Source organism: Trachypithecus francoisi, unplaced genomic scaffold (genome assembly GCF_009764315.1).
Source record: "Trachypithecus francoisi isolate TF-2019V2 unplaced genomic scaffold, Tfra_2.0 Lachesis_group2, whole genome shotgun sequence".
Taxonomy (NCBI): Eukaryota; Metazoa; Chordata; class Mammalia; order Primates; family Cercopithecidae; genus Trachypithecus; species Trachypithecus francoisi.
The window spans coordinates 110898435-110915209 of record NW_022681465.1 but is presented as its reverse complement, the minus strand read 5'-3'; the positions used below and the strand labels follow the sequence as shown (position 1 = coordinate 110915209).

Sequence of the window (16775 nt, the reverse complement as noted above, 5' to 3'; positions counted from 1 at the left end):
CACTGTATGGGAAATGCTTTAAGGAGTTGTACTTAGAACTGTGGCCTGGCACTGTTAAGATACAAATAATCAGTATTGCCTTGTGATGAAGGGCACTCACTGGCTTTAGGGTTGGACAGTAGGTGTCCAAGTTGGGCCTCTACTAGCTGTGTGGTCTTAGGCAAGGTCTGTAACCTGAGTAACAATTTCCTTACCTATTGAATGAGATAACTGCATTTAACCTGAAGAGTTTTGCTAACAATCATATCAGATACTGTAAGAGTATCCAGCCCACAGAAAGCACTCAGTAAACATTAGTTTTATTCACTTACTATTTGTTTATACAATTTTCATTATTCTTCTTCCAGATTTATTTCTTAGCCTTATCCAAAGACTTAAACCCATCCGTGCAACCAGTGACCACTAGCTAGCCTACAATTTGGGTTAGAACTTAAGTCTTAAGTGATTTCCATACTAAATTTTACAAACAAAATGGACAAATAAATAGCCTAGGCATTACAGAACAATTATCAATACCATACAAACATCAACACATTTGTTTCCAAAATTCAAAGAAGATAAGCAATCAAAAATAAAAAACATATGGCCTAGTACTATAAATTGTAAAGACAATGGTTCCCTGAGGAGAGTGGAAATTATATATACAAAGAAGGGAGTTTTGACAGAATGACAAGTGGTTAAAGTCTTCTCAGTTTGTCTCCCTCAACCTCAAAACGACCTCAGCAGAAAATAATGGGAAGCCACAGAGTTGTGTCTGTTCCTGCTAAGATCACCCCTCTTTCAGCCTAGCACTTCTTCAGTGGATATAAGGAAAAGAAGGGAAGACAAGCTCCACCTGCACACAGTGAGGCAGCCATGCTGCCTGCCTCCCTACAACCAATGACCTCAGGAACTAGTCTCAATTAAAGGTTATTATTAGCACAAAGTATTGGCTGGGTAAGGTGGCTCATACCTGTAATCCCAGCACTTTGGGAGGTTAAGGCAGGCGGATCACTTGAGGTCAGGAGTTCCAGACCAGCCTGGCTAACACAACAAAACCCTGCCTCTACTGAAAATAGACAATTTAGCCGGGCTTGGTGGTGAGTGCCTGTAATCCCAGCTTCTCGGGAGGTTGAGGCAGGAGAACTGTTTGAACCCGGGAGGTGGAGGTTGCAGTGAGCTGAGATTACACCAATGCACTTCAGCCTGGGCGACAGAATGAGACTGTCTCAAAAAATAATAATAATAAAATAAAATAAAATAAAAAAAATCTGCGAGTCTCTGAGACATGTGGCTACTTAAATTTAGATCTTAATTAGAATTAAATATAATTTTAAATTGGGCCAGGTGCGGTGGCTCACACCTATAATCCCAGCACTTTGGGAGGCCAAGGTGGGTGGATCACCTGAGGTCAGGAGTTTGAGACCAGCCCGACCAATATGGTGAAACACCGTCTCTAGTAAAAATACAAAATTAGCTGGGTATGGTGGCACATGCCTATAATCTCAGCTACTTGGGAGGCTGAGGCAGGAGAATCGCTTGAACCTGGAAGGCAGAGGTAGTAGTAAAGCCGAGATCATGTCATTGCACTCCAGTCTGGACAACAAGAGCAAAACTCTGTCTCAAAAAATAATTAAAAAATTGAATTCCTCAGTCCCATAAGCCACATTTCAAATGCTCAATAGCCACATGTGGCTACCATATTTGACAGCACAGATATAGAACATTTCTATCATTGCACAAGTTCCCATTGGATACTGCTGTTCTTTCAAGAGATAACCAGGACCAATCCTATTATGCCTTAACTGTGTTTACCTTGAGCACCAAAAGAAATCCAAGCCTCCTCTGGCATACCTCTTCAACTGGATTCTCATCCCCGTTTGCCACCATTCTTGGTGATTTCAATATCTACATATTAGATTGACCCATATGATGCTGCAGTTTTTGTAAGTTCAACCCAAGATATGATCCATCCAGTAGTCCAGCCTCTCAGTTCCTTGACCTCTTGTTTATTAATTCCTATGGCTCCTACCACCTCAGCCTTTCTCCAGTGGGGTTCCAAGAGAGGAGTAAGCCTAATGCCCTAAGGTATCCACCAAATGTTATAAATCAATTTCTGTCCCCTGCATCTAAAATGGTACCAGCTATGTGTCATAACTGGGAGAAGTGAGCAAACAATCAATTCATTTTCTGACTTCTATGGTTCCAATGAAGAATTCTAGCTGAGCCTATCATTAATGATGAGCTCAGTTTCAGGTGCCCATTCTCTGATCACCATCACCTATCTTTCCCAACTCACCCTCTCTAATGTTCTTACACCAATCACCCTTCAGCCCCACTAGGACATCTAATCCTACACTATCATCTTTTCACTATTACCCCGTCGTATCCTCACATTCCTTCTTACCTTAGTTTACCTAGTTATCATATTAACAATCCCCTTGAATATTCCCTCAACTTCTTTCTACTGTGCTTCCTTGCAAAATCCAACTTTGGTTAAATACAGCCCTCCTACTTATTATGTGTCCCTATCTGCTGAATGTGACAGGAACAAAAACACGTAACAGTGCTGACTGGGCTCACTTTTTATTTAAAATCAAAATCTTAAGCGGTCCCTCACTACTGCCTAGCAATCCTGATATATTTTCCTAGTCGGTTCATTCTTCCATCCTCCCAGGTACATTTCACATTTTCTCTGCTATTCTCAAACCTCTAATATCCATTCTGATTCCTGTATCACCATTCTTTTTTATTTAAATATAACTTTATTGAGATAAATTCATGTACCATATAATCCACCCATTTAAAGTCTATGATTCAATGGCAAGTACTTGGGAGGCTGAGGTGGGAGGATTGCCTGAGCTGGGAAGGCAGAGGTTGCAGCAAGCCAAGATTGCACTACTGCAGCCTGGGTGACAGAAAGAGGGTTCTTTATATATTCTGGATACTAAACCCTTCACACACATATGATTTGCAAATATTTTCTCCTATTCTGTAGGTTGTCTTTTCACTTTCTTGATAGTGTCCTTTGATGCACAGAGGTTTTAAATTTTGATAAAGTCCAATTTATCTTTTTTCTTTTGTTGTTTGTGCTTGTGGTATTATATCTAGGAATCCATTGCCAAACCTATGATTGTGAGGTTTTATCCCTAAGACAATTACCCTGACTTGCTAAGACAAGGTCTCAACTATGTTGCCCAGGTGGGACTCAAAGGATCCTCCTGCCTCAGCCTCCCAAGTAGATGGGACTTACCAGCGTGTACCACTGTAGCTGCCTATAAAAGCTTTATGACTTACATTTAGGTCTTTGATCTATTTTCACATGTAGTATAAACAAGTGGTCCAACTTCATGGTTTTGCATGTGGATATTCAGTTGTCCCAGCACTACATATTAAGAAGACTGGATTGTTTTCCCCCACTGAATTGTCTTGACATCCTTGTCAAAAACCAATTGCCCACAAATGTATGGTTTTACTTCTGGACCCTCAATACCATTCCACTGAACCATCATGCCTACCTTTATGCCAGAACCACGCTGTCTGAATTAGTAAGTTGTAAAATTGGAAAGCATGAACCCTTAACTTCGTTCTTTTTCAAGACTGTTCTATTCTGTGTCCCTTGTATTTTGGTATGAATTTTGGGACCAACTTATCAATTTATACAAAAAAGTTAGCTGGGATTTTTGTGGGGTTTTTTTGTTGTTTGTTTGAGATGGAGTTTCGCTCCTGTTGCCCAGGCTGGAGTGCAACGGCATGATCTTGGCTCACCGCAACCTCTGCCTCCTGGGTTTAAGCGATTCTCCTGTCTCAGCCTCCTGAGTAGCTGGGATTCTTCTGTCTCAGCCTCCTGAGTAGCTGGGATAACAGGCATGTGCCACCATGCCTGGCTAATTTTTTTTTCTATTTTTAGCAGAGAGAGGGTTTCTCCATGTTGGTCAGGCTGTTCTCGAACTCCTGACCTCAGGTGATCTGCCCCCCTCAGCCTCCCAAAGTGCCCAGCCTAGCTGGACTTTTGAGAAGGATTTGAAATCTCTAGATCAACTTGGTGAATACTGCCATCTTAACAACATTAAGTATTCTAAACCATGAACATGAAATACCATTCCATTTATTTAGGTCTTGTTTAATTTCTTTCAACAATGTTTTATAATTCTCAGAGAAGTTTTTAATTTCTTTTGTCAAACATATTCCTAAGTATTTTATTATTTTTGATACTATATTAAACATAACTCTTTTCTTAAATCCATTTTCAGATTGTTCACTGCTAGTGTACAAAAATACAGTTCATTTTCTATATTGACCTTGTATCCTGCAAACTTGCTGAACTCGTTTATTAGTTCTAAAGGCTTATTTTATTTCAGTGGATTCTCTAGGATTTTCTATATAAAAGATGTCATCTGATACAGTAGTTAACGTCTTCCTTTCCAACCTGAATGGCTTTTATTTCATTTCTTTCCTAACTGTCCTGGCTAGAACCTCTTTTACCATGTTGACTGGAAGTGGCAAGAATGAACACCCTTGTCTTGTTTCTGATTTTGGGGAAAGCTGTCAGTCTTTCACCATTAAGTATGATATTAGCTGTGAGTTTTTCATAGATGCCCTCTATCAGGCTGAGGAAGTTCCTGTCTATTCCTAGTTTGCTGAGTATTTTATTGTCATGAAGGAGTACTGAATTCTATCAAATGCTTTTTCTGTGTCCATTTAGATATTGTGTGGTTTTTGTCCTTTGTTCTGCAATATAGTATATTAACTGATTTTCTAATGTTAAACCAACCTTTCAGACTTTTTGATGAGAAAAAAAGTAGTACCAGAGAGAACTTCTACACTCTTCCACCACCAAAAGTATTAGTCTATCTGCATCTGTACCCATATCCTCTGCCTTCCCTCCTACTGCACAGAATGAATTGCTCACATGGCTATGTAAGGCTAACTTTTCCATTTGACCCTGAATCTGAATGTTTTTGCTTAATTAAGGATTCCCCTCCTGCCATCATCTCTCCTGAAACATCAGTTTTTCCCCTCTTTTTTTAGATCATTCCATCAGCTTACAAATATGCAGTAATATTTCCCATAAGGTTATTTCTAGACTTGTATATCCTACTGTCTGCTCAACATCTTCATTTGGTTATTCACTGGGCATCTTAAAATTATGTACAAAACCAAATTCTTAATTTCTTCCTCCAAACCTGCTCCTACCCCAGTGTTCCCGCTCTCAAACAACGAAGTCATCATTAACCCAGTTGCTTGGGGCAAAACCTTGATTTCACCTTAGTCTTTCTGGTTCTCTCACACTCCAACGAATCCTGTAAGCTCAGCCTTCAAAATGTTCCCAAATCTGACAACTTCTTTACCTCACAGCTACCTCTCTGGTCAAAGCAAACATCAGATCTTCCCTGGAATAATGCAAGAGCCATTCCCCTCCAGCCCTGCTTAGTCTCCTCAATTCCATTCTTGCCCCTGTCCCTCTATAGATTATTTTCCACACTGTAGCCAGAGTTAGATTACATCATTCCCTATTCTCAACCCCTCTATGGCTTTTCATCATATTTAGAATAAAGTACAAAAACCTCACTTCACATGATCTGACCACTGTTCATTTCTTCTCTCCTTTCCCCATCGCTCAATCTAATTCAGTCATTGTGTCTTTCCTGCAGCTCTAAGAAACATGCCAAACACACGCTTGCTTTAGTGCCTTTATATTTATTCCCTGACCTAGAATGACTGTATTCAAATATCACCTCAAGAAGTCTCCCTTGATCTTCCCCTTTAATCAAGCCCCCTTTTTTCCTCTGTTCTAGTCATTCTCCATCCCCTCTTCTTGCCTCGTTTTTCTTAAACTGTATTTATTATCTGTTTCTCTCACAAAAAGGTAAGCTTTATAGAACACTTCTGTGTTTAGTACTGTACCCTCAGCTTGCAGAACAGTATCTGGATTATAGTTGCTGCTAAATAAATACTAATTGGGTTGTCAGTAAAGAAGTACAAATAATATAAACACAACACGGTGATCTTCTGAATTACTCAGAGGGGCTTTCTAAGTTGAGTACCCTACAATTGGCTTAGCCAGAAACCTGAGTTAAGACTGCCTTCTCTCATCTTGACCAGTCAGAAGGTCTGCTTCTCTCGCCAAAAGACTCTCAAGTCTGTCCACTTCTACTAAGACTGCTTTATCATCTGTCTCTCTGCTTTTAGTCTCCTCCAAATTATGGTTAATATTTCAGTATACTGTATTGTCTTTCAGTCTTTATTTTTAATCCTTATGTAATACTTCATCTTGTTTTTGAACACTGGGTTAAGTTGTTCATTGTTATAAATAATGCTTTAATAAACCATCTTTGTCTATACAATTTCATCTAAATTCTGATGATGTTTTTAGAGTAGATTTTCAAACTTTAATTCATGGGTCAGAAGATATGAATTACTTTTAAGTTCTACATATATATTATCAAATTGCTTAAACAAAAATTTCAGCTGTTAAAGATTAAGCTATAAATATTATAGACAAGTACTAGTAGGAAGTAGATCAGTAAAAGTGTACCCCTTAAGAGAACAAGCTTATCTCTAAGCTTGAAAGAAAACTGCTACAATTTGAGTAGGGAGGGAGGGGGCCTCTGTGGCTTTTTTGCAGCAAAGGCAGTTTGGCATTGCAGTACTGTCTTTGGAGTCTAACTGCCTTTGAATCCTATCCCAGAGTAGGTAATTACAGGCTTGAAGCCTCTAAGCCTTTGTTTGCTCATCTGTAAATGGACCCAGCAATGCTTATCTTTTTAGGGTTGTAAAGATTTCTACTTAGGAACTACTAACATAATCACGTAAGATGTTTGAGTTAGAAGCTATGTCTATTAGAATAAGATGATCAAGTCTAGTACCTGAGAGAACAACAAGAGATTGTCAGAATGGATAAAAGATGACCCAATGGTATATTGTCTACAGGAGACACATTTTTTTTTTTTTTTTTGAGGCGGAGTCTCGCTCTGTTGCCGGGACTGGAGTGCAGTGGCCAGATCTCAGCTCACTGCAAGCTCCGCCTCCCAGGTTCACGCCATTCTCCTGCCTCAGCCTCCCGAGTAGCTGAGACTACAGGCGCCCGCCACCTCGCCTGGCTAGTTTTTGTATTTTTAGTAGAGACGGGGTTTCACCGTGTTAGCCACGATGGTCTCGATCTCCTGACCTCGTGATCCGCCCGTCTCGGCCTCCCAAAGTGCTGGGATTACAGGCTTGAGCCACCGCGCCCGGCCAGGAGACACATTTTAAAAATATGCCGGGCGCGGTGGCTCAAGCCTGTAATCCCAGCACTTTGGGAGGCCGAGACGGGGGGATCACGAGGTCAGGAGATCGAGACCACCCTGGCTAACACGGTGAAACCCCGTCTCTACTAAAAAATACAAAAAACTAGCCGGGCGAAGTGGCGGGCGCCTGTAGTCCCAGCTACTCGGGACGCTGAGGCAGGAGAATGGCGTGAACCCGGAAGGTGGAGCTTGCAATGAGCTGAGATCCAGCAACTGCACTCCAGCCTGGGCGACAGAGCAAGACTCCGTCTCAAAAAAAAGAAAAAAAAAAGAAAGAAAAGGAAAATGAATAGGCAAGCACACGCTAGAAGAAAATATTTGTAGAACACATATTTGACAAACAACTGGTATTCAGGACAAACAAAGAACTCCTATCTCAATAATAAAAAGTCACATAATCCAATTTTAAAATGGACAAAACATTTGAACACTTTACAGAAGATACAAAATTAGACAACAATCATGTGAAAAAAAAAGTGCTCAACATTATTAGCCATCAGGGAATGCAATTAGAATCATTACATGACTACCAGAATGGCTAAAATTAAGGGGGTAAAACAATACCAAATGGTGGCAAAGATGTAAAACAAGTAAAATAACTAGAATGCTCATAAACTGCTAGTGGGAATTAAAATAGTACAACTACTTTGGAAAAAGGTTTGGCAGTTTCTTTATAACCTAGCAATTCCACTCCTAGCTATTTATTCAAAAGATGTGAAATCTTATGCTCACTATACAACCTGTACAAGAATGTTCACAGCAGCTTTCTTTGTAATAGTGAAAAACACACCAAGAGAAGAACTGTATGAAGAAACTGGTATATTCATACGCTAGAATACTACTCAGTAATAAAAAGGAATATAACATGGATCAATCTCAAAAACATTATGCTGAGTGAAAGATTACACAAAAGTATGCTGCTATGATTCTACTAATATCAAATTCTAGAATATCATATAAGCAGAATTTTACAGAAATAAACAGTGGTTGCCTTTAGGGGGAGGGGAGAAGAGATATGAGGGATTCTTCCAGGGTGATATTAATACTCTGTGTCTTGATAGGTATATGCATATGACCAAACTCTGCAAATTTACACTTAATATTTGTGCATTTCACATAAATACTGGAACTTAGTTCATGATCTGCATGCTTAAGTATTTCAGGGAAAATGAACCAATATTTGCAACTTACTTTGCAAAGCATCAAAAACATAACGTGGATTAAAGGATGGCTAGAGAGAATAGATTTGTAATAAAACATAGTAAGATATTAATGGAATCTAAGTAGTAAGATTATTCTAACTTTGTTGTGTATTCAAAATTTTCATAATAAAATAACAGAGGGAAAAAGACTGGGGAAACCCTCTAAAGATGAATGAAGATATATGACTAGATGCAATGTATGATGCTTAATTGGATCCTTTACCCCAAAAAAGAGATACAAAGGATACTACTGGAACAACTGAGGAAAAGTGAATGTGCATTGTATACTAGATAATAGTATTGGCATTAACATTAAATTTCTTGAGTATAATAATGGTGTTGTAATACATTATTTTGTAGGAGAATGATCTTGTTCTTAAGAGATACACACTGATCGAGCTCAGTGGTTTAATTCCAGCACTTGGGGAGGCCAAGATAGGAGGATCTCTTGAGGTCAAGAGTTTGAGACCAGCTTGGGCAACATAGCAAGACCCCTATCACTACAAAATTAAAATTAAATTTAGCTGGGTGTGGTGGTGAGTGCTTGTAGTCCTAGCTACTAGGGAGGCTGAGGTGGGAGGACTGCTTGAGCCCAGGAGTTCAAGGTTACAGTGAGCTATGATCATGCCAGTGCACTTCAGCCTGGGTGACAAAGCAAGACCCTGTCTCAAAAAACAAAAACAACAACAACAACAAGAGATGTGTACTAATTAAAGTATTTAGAGGTAAAGTGTCATGATTTGTGCAACTAACTCTCAAATGATCAGGGAAAAGTCCATATATGTAAAAATATACATATGAGAAAGAAAAAGAAGAGAAATAGGAGGGATAAAGAAAGTACATTATTTTTGTATCTCATACTTCTGAAATTTGAAAATTTTCAAAATGGAGAGGAAAAAAGAATAGGCCCTGAAATAAAGAGGTCTAAGTCTCAATTCCCACACTACCAATTACTAGCTTAATGATTTTGAGCAAGTTACTTCTCCCTAAGGATGACAAAGCCTAACTTGTAAGGTTACTGCAAAGATCAGGTAAAATAAGAGTTAAGTGCGTAAGTGCATAGTGCCTTGCACAAAATAGTAGTAACAGCAGTCACTGTTACTATAAAGACCAGTAGCGGTCAGGTATGGTGGCTCATGCCTATAATCCCAACACTCTGGGAGGCCAAAGCAGGAAAATCACTCAAGCCCAGGAGTTCAAGGTTACAGTGAGCTATGATCATGCCAGTGCACTTCAGCCTGGGTGACAAAGCAAGACCCTGTCTCAAAAAACAAAAACAACAACAACAACAAGAGATGTGTACTAATTAAAGTATTTAGAGGTAAAGTGTCATGATTTGTGCAACTAACTCTCAAATGATCAGGGAAAAGTCCATATATGTAAAAATATACATATGAGAAAGAAAAAGAAGAGAATAGGAGGGATAAAGAAAGTACATTATTTTTGTATCTCATACTTCTGAAATTTGAAAATTTTCAAAATGGAGAGGAAAAAAGAATAGGCCCTGAAATAAAGAGGTCTAAGTCTCAATTCCCACACTACCAATTACTAGCTTAATGATTTTGAGCAAGTTACTTCTCCCTAAGGATGACAAAGCCTAACTTGTAAGGTTACTGCAAAGATCAGGTAAAATAAGAGTTAAGTGCGTAAGTGCATAGTGCCTTGCACAAAATAGTAGTAACAGCAGTCACTGTTACTATAAAGACCAGTAGCGGTCAGGTATGGTGGCTCATGCCTATAATCCCAACACTCTGGGAGGCCAAAGCAGGAAAATCACTCAAGCCCAGGAGTTCAAGAACAGCCTGGGCAACATAAGACACCATTTCTTTAAAAAAGAAAAAAACAAAAACAAAAACAAAAAAAGACCAGTAGTGTGTCACAGACCCATGAATTTATTTATTTATTTATTTTTTCCCCCGAAGGGTTTACTATTTGTTTAATAAAAAAAATCCCACAGCAACTTTTATCCAAACAGCAACTACTACAAAAGGAATGACAAGAAAAAAAAATATGACTTCACAGAAATACACTAAAAAATTTGACAGTTATGCAGGAACCACCAAAGTTTTAGTGTTTAATAACGAATAGCACAACTGACCAAGGTCCAAGACGTGAAGACACTATGTTCAAGAAACTGGCCGGGCGCGGTGGCTCAAGCCTGTAATCCCAGCACTTTGGGAGGCCGAGACGGGCAGATCACGAGGTCAGGAGATCGAGACTATCCTGGCTAACACGGTGAAACCCCGTCTCTACTAAAAAATACAAAAAACTAGCCGGGCGAGGTGGCGGGCGCCTGTAGTCCCAGCTACTCGGGAGGCTGAGGCAGGAGAATGGTGTAAACCCGGGAGGCGGAGCTTGCAGTGAGCTGAGATCCGGCCACTGCACTCCAGCCCGGGCGACAGAGTGAGACTCCGTCTCAAAAAAAAAAAAAGAAACCGGGGGGTAAATCACTCTACAAACTATATAGTACGTGATAAGAATGCATACTTTGTAATATAAAACCTGTCTACACATAGTAGTTAGCTGTAAAAAGCCATTCGATCTTCTCTTGGCTTGGAAACATGGTGTTCCAGATTCCGGTATAAATTAGCAACCTTCAACTATTTTGTATGGCAGGTATCTTGTTTTCACCTTCCAGTTCTTCCACCCCAGCCTGTGTCGTGAGGTCTGCGATGTTCTTCTCCAGATCATCAATGCGACTACTCATATCATCAACTCTCCCAATGATCTGGTCAGACATGGTCTGAAATTTATCTTGCATCTGCTGCAGGAGTGTCTGCACCACCGAGGTGAGGTCCTGCACGGTCTTGGGGTCAGTCTCGGCCATCTCCTTGATACCCAGCTTGGTGGTTATGTCTCTTACTTTTATCTTTTTTGGAGATGGAGTCTCACTCTGTTGCCTAGGCTGGAGTACAGTGATGCAATCTCAGCTTACTGCAACCTCCACCTCCTGGGTTGAAGTGATTCTCCTGCCTCAGCCTCCCAAGTAGCTGAGATACAGGTGTGTGCCACCATGCCTGGCTAATTTTTGTATTTTTAGTAGAGATGGTGTTTCACCACGTTGGCCAGGTTGGCCTCGAACTCCTGACCTGAAGTGATTCACCCACCTCGACCTCCCAAAGTGCTGGGATTACAGGGGTGAGCCACCATGCCCAGCCAAATTTCAATTAAAAAAAAAAGAGAGAATCCTATTTTCAAATAAAATTTCACATGAAACCCAGTATGTAAAATACATAAATGTAGAGCTCTGGATGAGGTGGGTGGTAAAGGTGGAGTGTTACCAGTATTCATTTTGCCCTTCCCACACCTTTACAGAACCCTAGTTAACCAGAGGACATTTTGAAAAACCAGTTCTCAACTGGGCGTGGCCTGTTTCAAAAAAAAAAACAACAAAAAAACGAAAAACCAGTTCTCTAGAACAGGGATGGCCAGCCAGCTTTTTTCTTTGAGATGGAGTTTCGCTCTTGTTGCCCAGGCTGGAGTGCAATGGTGTCCTCGGCTCATGGCAACCTCTGCCTCCTGGGTTCATACGATTGTCCTGCCTCAGCCTCCCGAGTAGCTGGGATTACAGGCAGGTGCCACCACGCCCGGCTGATTTTTAGTAGAGACGGGGTTTCACCATGTTGGCCAGGCTGGTCTTGAACTCTGGACCACAAGTGATCTGCCCACCTCCGCGATGTTGGCCAGGCCGGTCTCGAACTCTGGACCTCAAGTGATCTGCCCATCTCAGCGTCCCAAAGTGCTAGGATTACAGGCTTGAGCTAACGCGCTCCGCTCAGCTTTTCGCATAAACAAACTTTTATTGCAACACAGCCGCCTGATTCATTTACAAATTGTCTATGGCTGCTTTAGTGCTTTAACAGCAGAGTTGAGTAGCAGTGACAAACACTTGAGTAGTTGCAACAGAGACCATATGGCCTGCAAAGCCTAAAATATTTACTATCTATTCCTTTCAGAAAAAGTTAGCTAGACTTTGCTTTTAAGAGTACATTTTCTGAGGGCCCACCTGCACAGTACCATATTAGATACTGTGGAGGGAATTTAAAGGACTATGACACAGTAACTGTTAACAATATTAAGCTTATATGTAATTCATGAATGATTCAGACTTTAAAAAGAATTTCTTGGGGTTTGACTCTTCTGCAAATTAAAAGAGCCTGAGATATTAGCAACAAAAGCTTTCTGCAATGTGTAAAATTTGTTTGGATCCTGTTTTCAACAAACTGTGAAAAAAAAACAAAAACAAAAAGAAACAACAACAAAAAAACAATTATGGGACTCAAGGAGAGTTGAACAAACCAGATATTTGGTGGTATTAAAAATTATCGGCTGAGCGCAGTGGCTCAAGTCTGTAATCCCAGCACTTTGGGAGGCTGAGGCGGGAGGATCACAAGGTCAGAAGATTGAGACCATCCTGGCTAACATGGTGAAACCCTGTCTCTACTAAAAATACAAAAAATTAGCCAGGCATCATGGGTGGGTGCCTGTAGTCCCAGCTACTTGGGAGGCTGAGGCAGGAGAATGGTGTGAACTCAGGAGGCGGAGCTTGCAGTGAGCAGAGATTGTGCCACTGCATTCCAGCCTGGGAGACAGAATGAGATTCCAACTCAAAAAAAAAAAATTGTTAATTGGTTGGGCGCAGTGGCTCACGCCTATAATCCCAGCACTTTGGGAGGCCTAGGCAGGTGGATTACGAGGTCAGGAGTTCCAGCCCAGCCTGGCCAATATGGTGAAACCCCTTCTCTACTGAAAATAAAAAAAAAATTAGCTGAGAGTGGTGGTGCGTGCCTGTAGTCCCAGCTACTTGGGAGGCCGAGGCACGAGAATCGCTTGAACCCGGGAGGTGGAGGTTGCAGTGAGCCAAGATCGCGCCACTGCACTCCAGCCTGGGCAACAGAGACTCCATCTCAAAAAATATATATATATATATACACACACATATATATATATAATTAATTGGCCAGGTGCGGTGGCTCACACCTGCAATCTTAGCACTTTGGGAGGCTGAGGTGGGAGCAGCGTGAGGTCAGGAGATCGAGACCATCCTGGATAACATGGTGAAACCCTGTCTCTACTAAAAATACAAACATTAGCCAGGCATGGTGGCAGGAGCCTATAGTTCCAGCTACTGGGGAAGCTGAGGCAGGAGAATGGCATGAACCTGGGAGGCGGAGCTTGCAGTGGGCCAAGATCACTCCACTGCACTCCAGCCTGGGCCACAGAGCGAGACTCCGTCTCAAAAAAGAAAAAAAAAGATATCTGGGATATAATCTGAAATAATCCAAGATGGGGGTTATGGATAGAATACATACGAAACAACAGTGGCCACAAGTTGATGAATGACTAGGTAGAACATGGCGGTTCAGGGTACTACTATCCTCTCAATTTTTAAATTTGAAATTTTTGGTAATTAAAAGTAAAACACACACACACACAAAGTCCTTTTGCAAGACAAATACCAAAGATAAACTAGCCACTGTCTTTTGAAGAAACTGGTATGAAAATCAGGTAACAAAGACAAGGATCTAGGAAAAAACCCCAAGAGCCCTCCTTCTAAAGAATCATCAATGGCAGTCACATCACACTGGATATTGTCATCAGAGCCTAAATAAAGGTAATAGTAAATAAGTTTCATATGGAGAAAAGACTCTGAATTTATCTGAACTTCACTAGCAAATGTTTACCAAGGTTCTTCTGAAAACGTAATGGATGACAGTGGTGCATAACAGAAACAATTCTTTAAAAGGTTTTATAATGTAATATGTACAAAAGAATATATACGTGAACCTATTACCCAACTTAAGAACTAGAATATTGCCCAAACTGATTAGCCAACTGTATGCTTCTTTCGGATTCATTTCTCTGCCTCCACCCCATCCCCCACCCCAGAGGTGGCCTTTATTCTCAAAATTATATTACTTTACTTTCTTTTTATACAAACACAGTTTTACCACAAATTCTTAAACAACATACTGACCACCATATTGGATTTAGTATTCTGAAACTTACTTTTTCAAAAAAATCTGAATATTCATGGAAGATTCTATAGAGCACAGAGTACTAGCTTTTGAGTTTAACTTGGTGTATCCCAGCTCCTGCCACTTTCTAGGTATGTGATCTTGGGGAAATTATTTCCCCGTCAAGTTCAGTTTCCTCTTTTATAAGTGAAATAATTCCTGTTTCAAAAGACTGTTATGAGGATTCAAACAATATACAAAAAGCACTGTTACTGGTATATAGCAGGTGTTCATAAATGGTAGCTAATGTTGCTTAACATTAAGCATGGCTTATAAAGATTCAGCAAATTAAATCCTTTTACTTAACAGAAAATAGTATCTTGTTATCAAGTATTTCCTTTATATAAAGCCATTAGAAAACTCCTTAGTAAGAGATCAGTCTGTGCATGGTCAATCTCCACAGCTACCACCAGAAAGAAGTATGGTTCATCTGATCTTTTTTTGACTTTGCACTCAAGGGTTTACAGAGGTGACTACGTCACATGGACTCTGTTCACCAGGAAAGAGTCTAATCCATCAAACCATTTATTCTAGGTAATTGAAAAGCTGACAAGGTCAGTTCTGATGAGATGAGAATTCATGTTTGCACTCAGAAGTAAAAGACTATATAGCATTCTGCTTTCCTGAAACTGACTGACATTTCCATGGTCTTCTCGAACACTCCCCTGTGTGTCCCAGCTCTACACATGGAAGGCAGAAAGAACACAGTAATGAAGAATGCTAGCTCTGGGCCCTGGCTCTGCTGCTTACTGCCCGACAATGCAAGTACTAAAGCTCTCTTAGTTTCATCATCAGTAAAACGGAGATAATAAAAACTTATATTAATACATAGTCATAGTCCTGGCTGTGGCTGTAAGACAGTTCTAATGGAGATCACTGATCTAATATTAATTCCTTGAACTTTTATCTTTCTCAAAATGCTCTAGATGCCTGACTTTAAAAGTGTGACTAGATCATGAAGTGAAGAACTTCTCTAAAATGGTTTTTGCTGTTAATATTCCTTTAACACATAATGCTTTGGGTATTAACTCAGGTGTTAAAAAGAACTATTTTATTTTTCTTTTTTTTTTTTTTTTTTTTTTTTTTTGTTGAGACGGAGTTTCGCTCTGTCGCCCAGGCTGGAGTGCAGTGGCCGGATCTCAGCTCACTGCAAGCTCCGCCTCCCGGGTTTACGCCGTTCTCCTGCCTCAGCCTCCCGAGTAGCTGGGACTACAGGCGCCCGCCACCTTGCCCGGCTAGTTTTCTGTATTTTTTTTTAGTAGAGACGGGGTTTCACCGTGTTAGCCAGGGTGGTCTTGATCTCCTGACCTCGTGATCCGCCCGTCTCGGCCTCCCAAACTGCTGGGATTACAGGCTTGAGCCACCGCGCCCGGCCAAAAAGAACTATTTTATTTTTCAAGGAAGGAATAAGAACATCTGGCAGAAGAAAACTGCTAAGAGAAATCCTGAGGCAGGGGGCTCCTTAGCATGAAGGTACAATGAATGGGATAACTGAAGTGAAGGCAAAGTCAATGTTAAGAGAGGAACAAGATGGGAAGAATAAAAGCACTGAGAATTCATGCAGACCTACACTGCAGTCAGGCTGCCATTTCATATGTCACATCATACAGTAACTTTATTAATGCAACCTAGTGGAGCTGACATGAGGAAATGTTCCACAGCAAAGCTGAACAAAGTTGTCAGAAGACAACTGAAGACCGGGTGCGGTGGCTCACGCCTGTAATCCCAGCACTTCAGTAGGCTGAGGCAGGTGGATCACGAGGTCAGGAGTTCAAGACCAGCCTGGCCAAGATGGCGAAACCCCACCTCTACTAAAAATACAGGCATGGTGGTACGTGCCTGTAATCCCAGCTATTCGGGATGCTGAGGGAGAGAACTGCTTAAACTGAGGAGACAGAGGTTGCAGTGAGCCGAGATTGTGCCACTGCACTCCAGCCTGGGCGACAGAGTGAGAATCTATCTCAAAAAAAAAAAAAAAGTAGACAACTGAGACCACAGGGGTTGCAGGGAGGAGCTCCTACGTTATTAATCCAAGAGGAGTAACATGCATGCAGTGTAACATAAGTCTGGGGTGGAAATACTGGTCTATGAGTTCATCCAGTAGCTAAGAGTATATATATGTCAGTACTGTGGGCATTCGAATAAGATAATGTCCTCTCCAGAAAACACTGAACAGTTCTAGGGTGAAGCCGATTAAAGAAGAATCTACTTTATAGCAGATAAGACCTCGTGCCCAGGCTCTGTTCCAAAACATTCTTTCTTTCTTTCTTTTTTTTTTTTTTGAGATG

At 40.8% G+C, this 16775-nt stretch overlaps 2 protein-coding genes and 1 long non-coding RNA gene across 11 annotated transcripts in view; 1 reads left to right on the top strand and 2 right to left on the bottom strand.

Annotated features, from left to right (window-relative positions):
- Window positions 1-16775, bottom strand: part of UIMC1 (ubiquitin interaction motif containing 1) — a 99581-nt gene that overhangs the window by 9896 nt on the left and 72910 nt on the right. The gene's annotated exons all lie outside the window — the stretch shown is intronic.
- On the top strand, window positions 1431-16465 carry LOC117065351. The gene is made up of 2 exons (XR_004429893.1): window positions 1431-1460; window positions 16311-16465. It is a non-coding gene; the product is annotated as an uncharacterized LOC117065351 (long non-coding RNA).
- LOC117065350 (heat shock factor-binding protein 1-like) lies at window positions 10908-11345 on the bottom strand. The gene has a single exon (XM_033180075.1). The coding sequence runs from the start codon at window positions 11295-11297 to the stop codon at window positions 11067-11069; it is 231 nt and encodes a 76-aa protein (XP_033035966.1). The 5' UTR covers window positions 11298-11345; the 3' UTR covers window positions 10908-11066.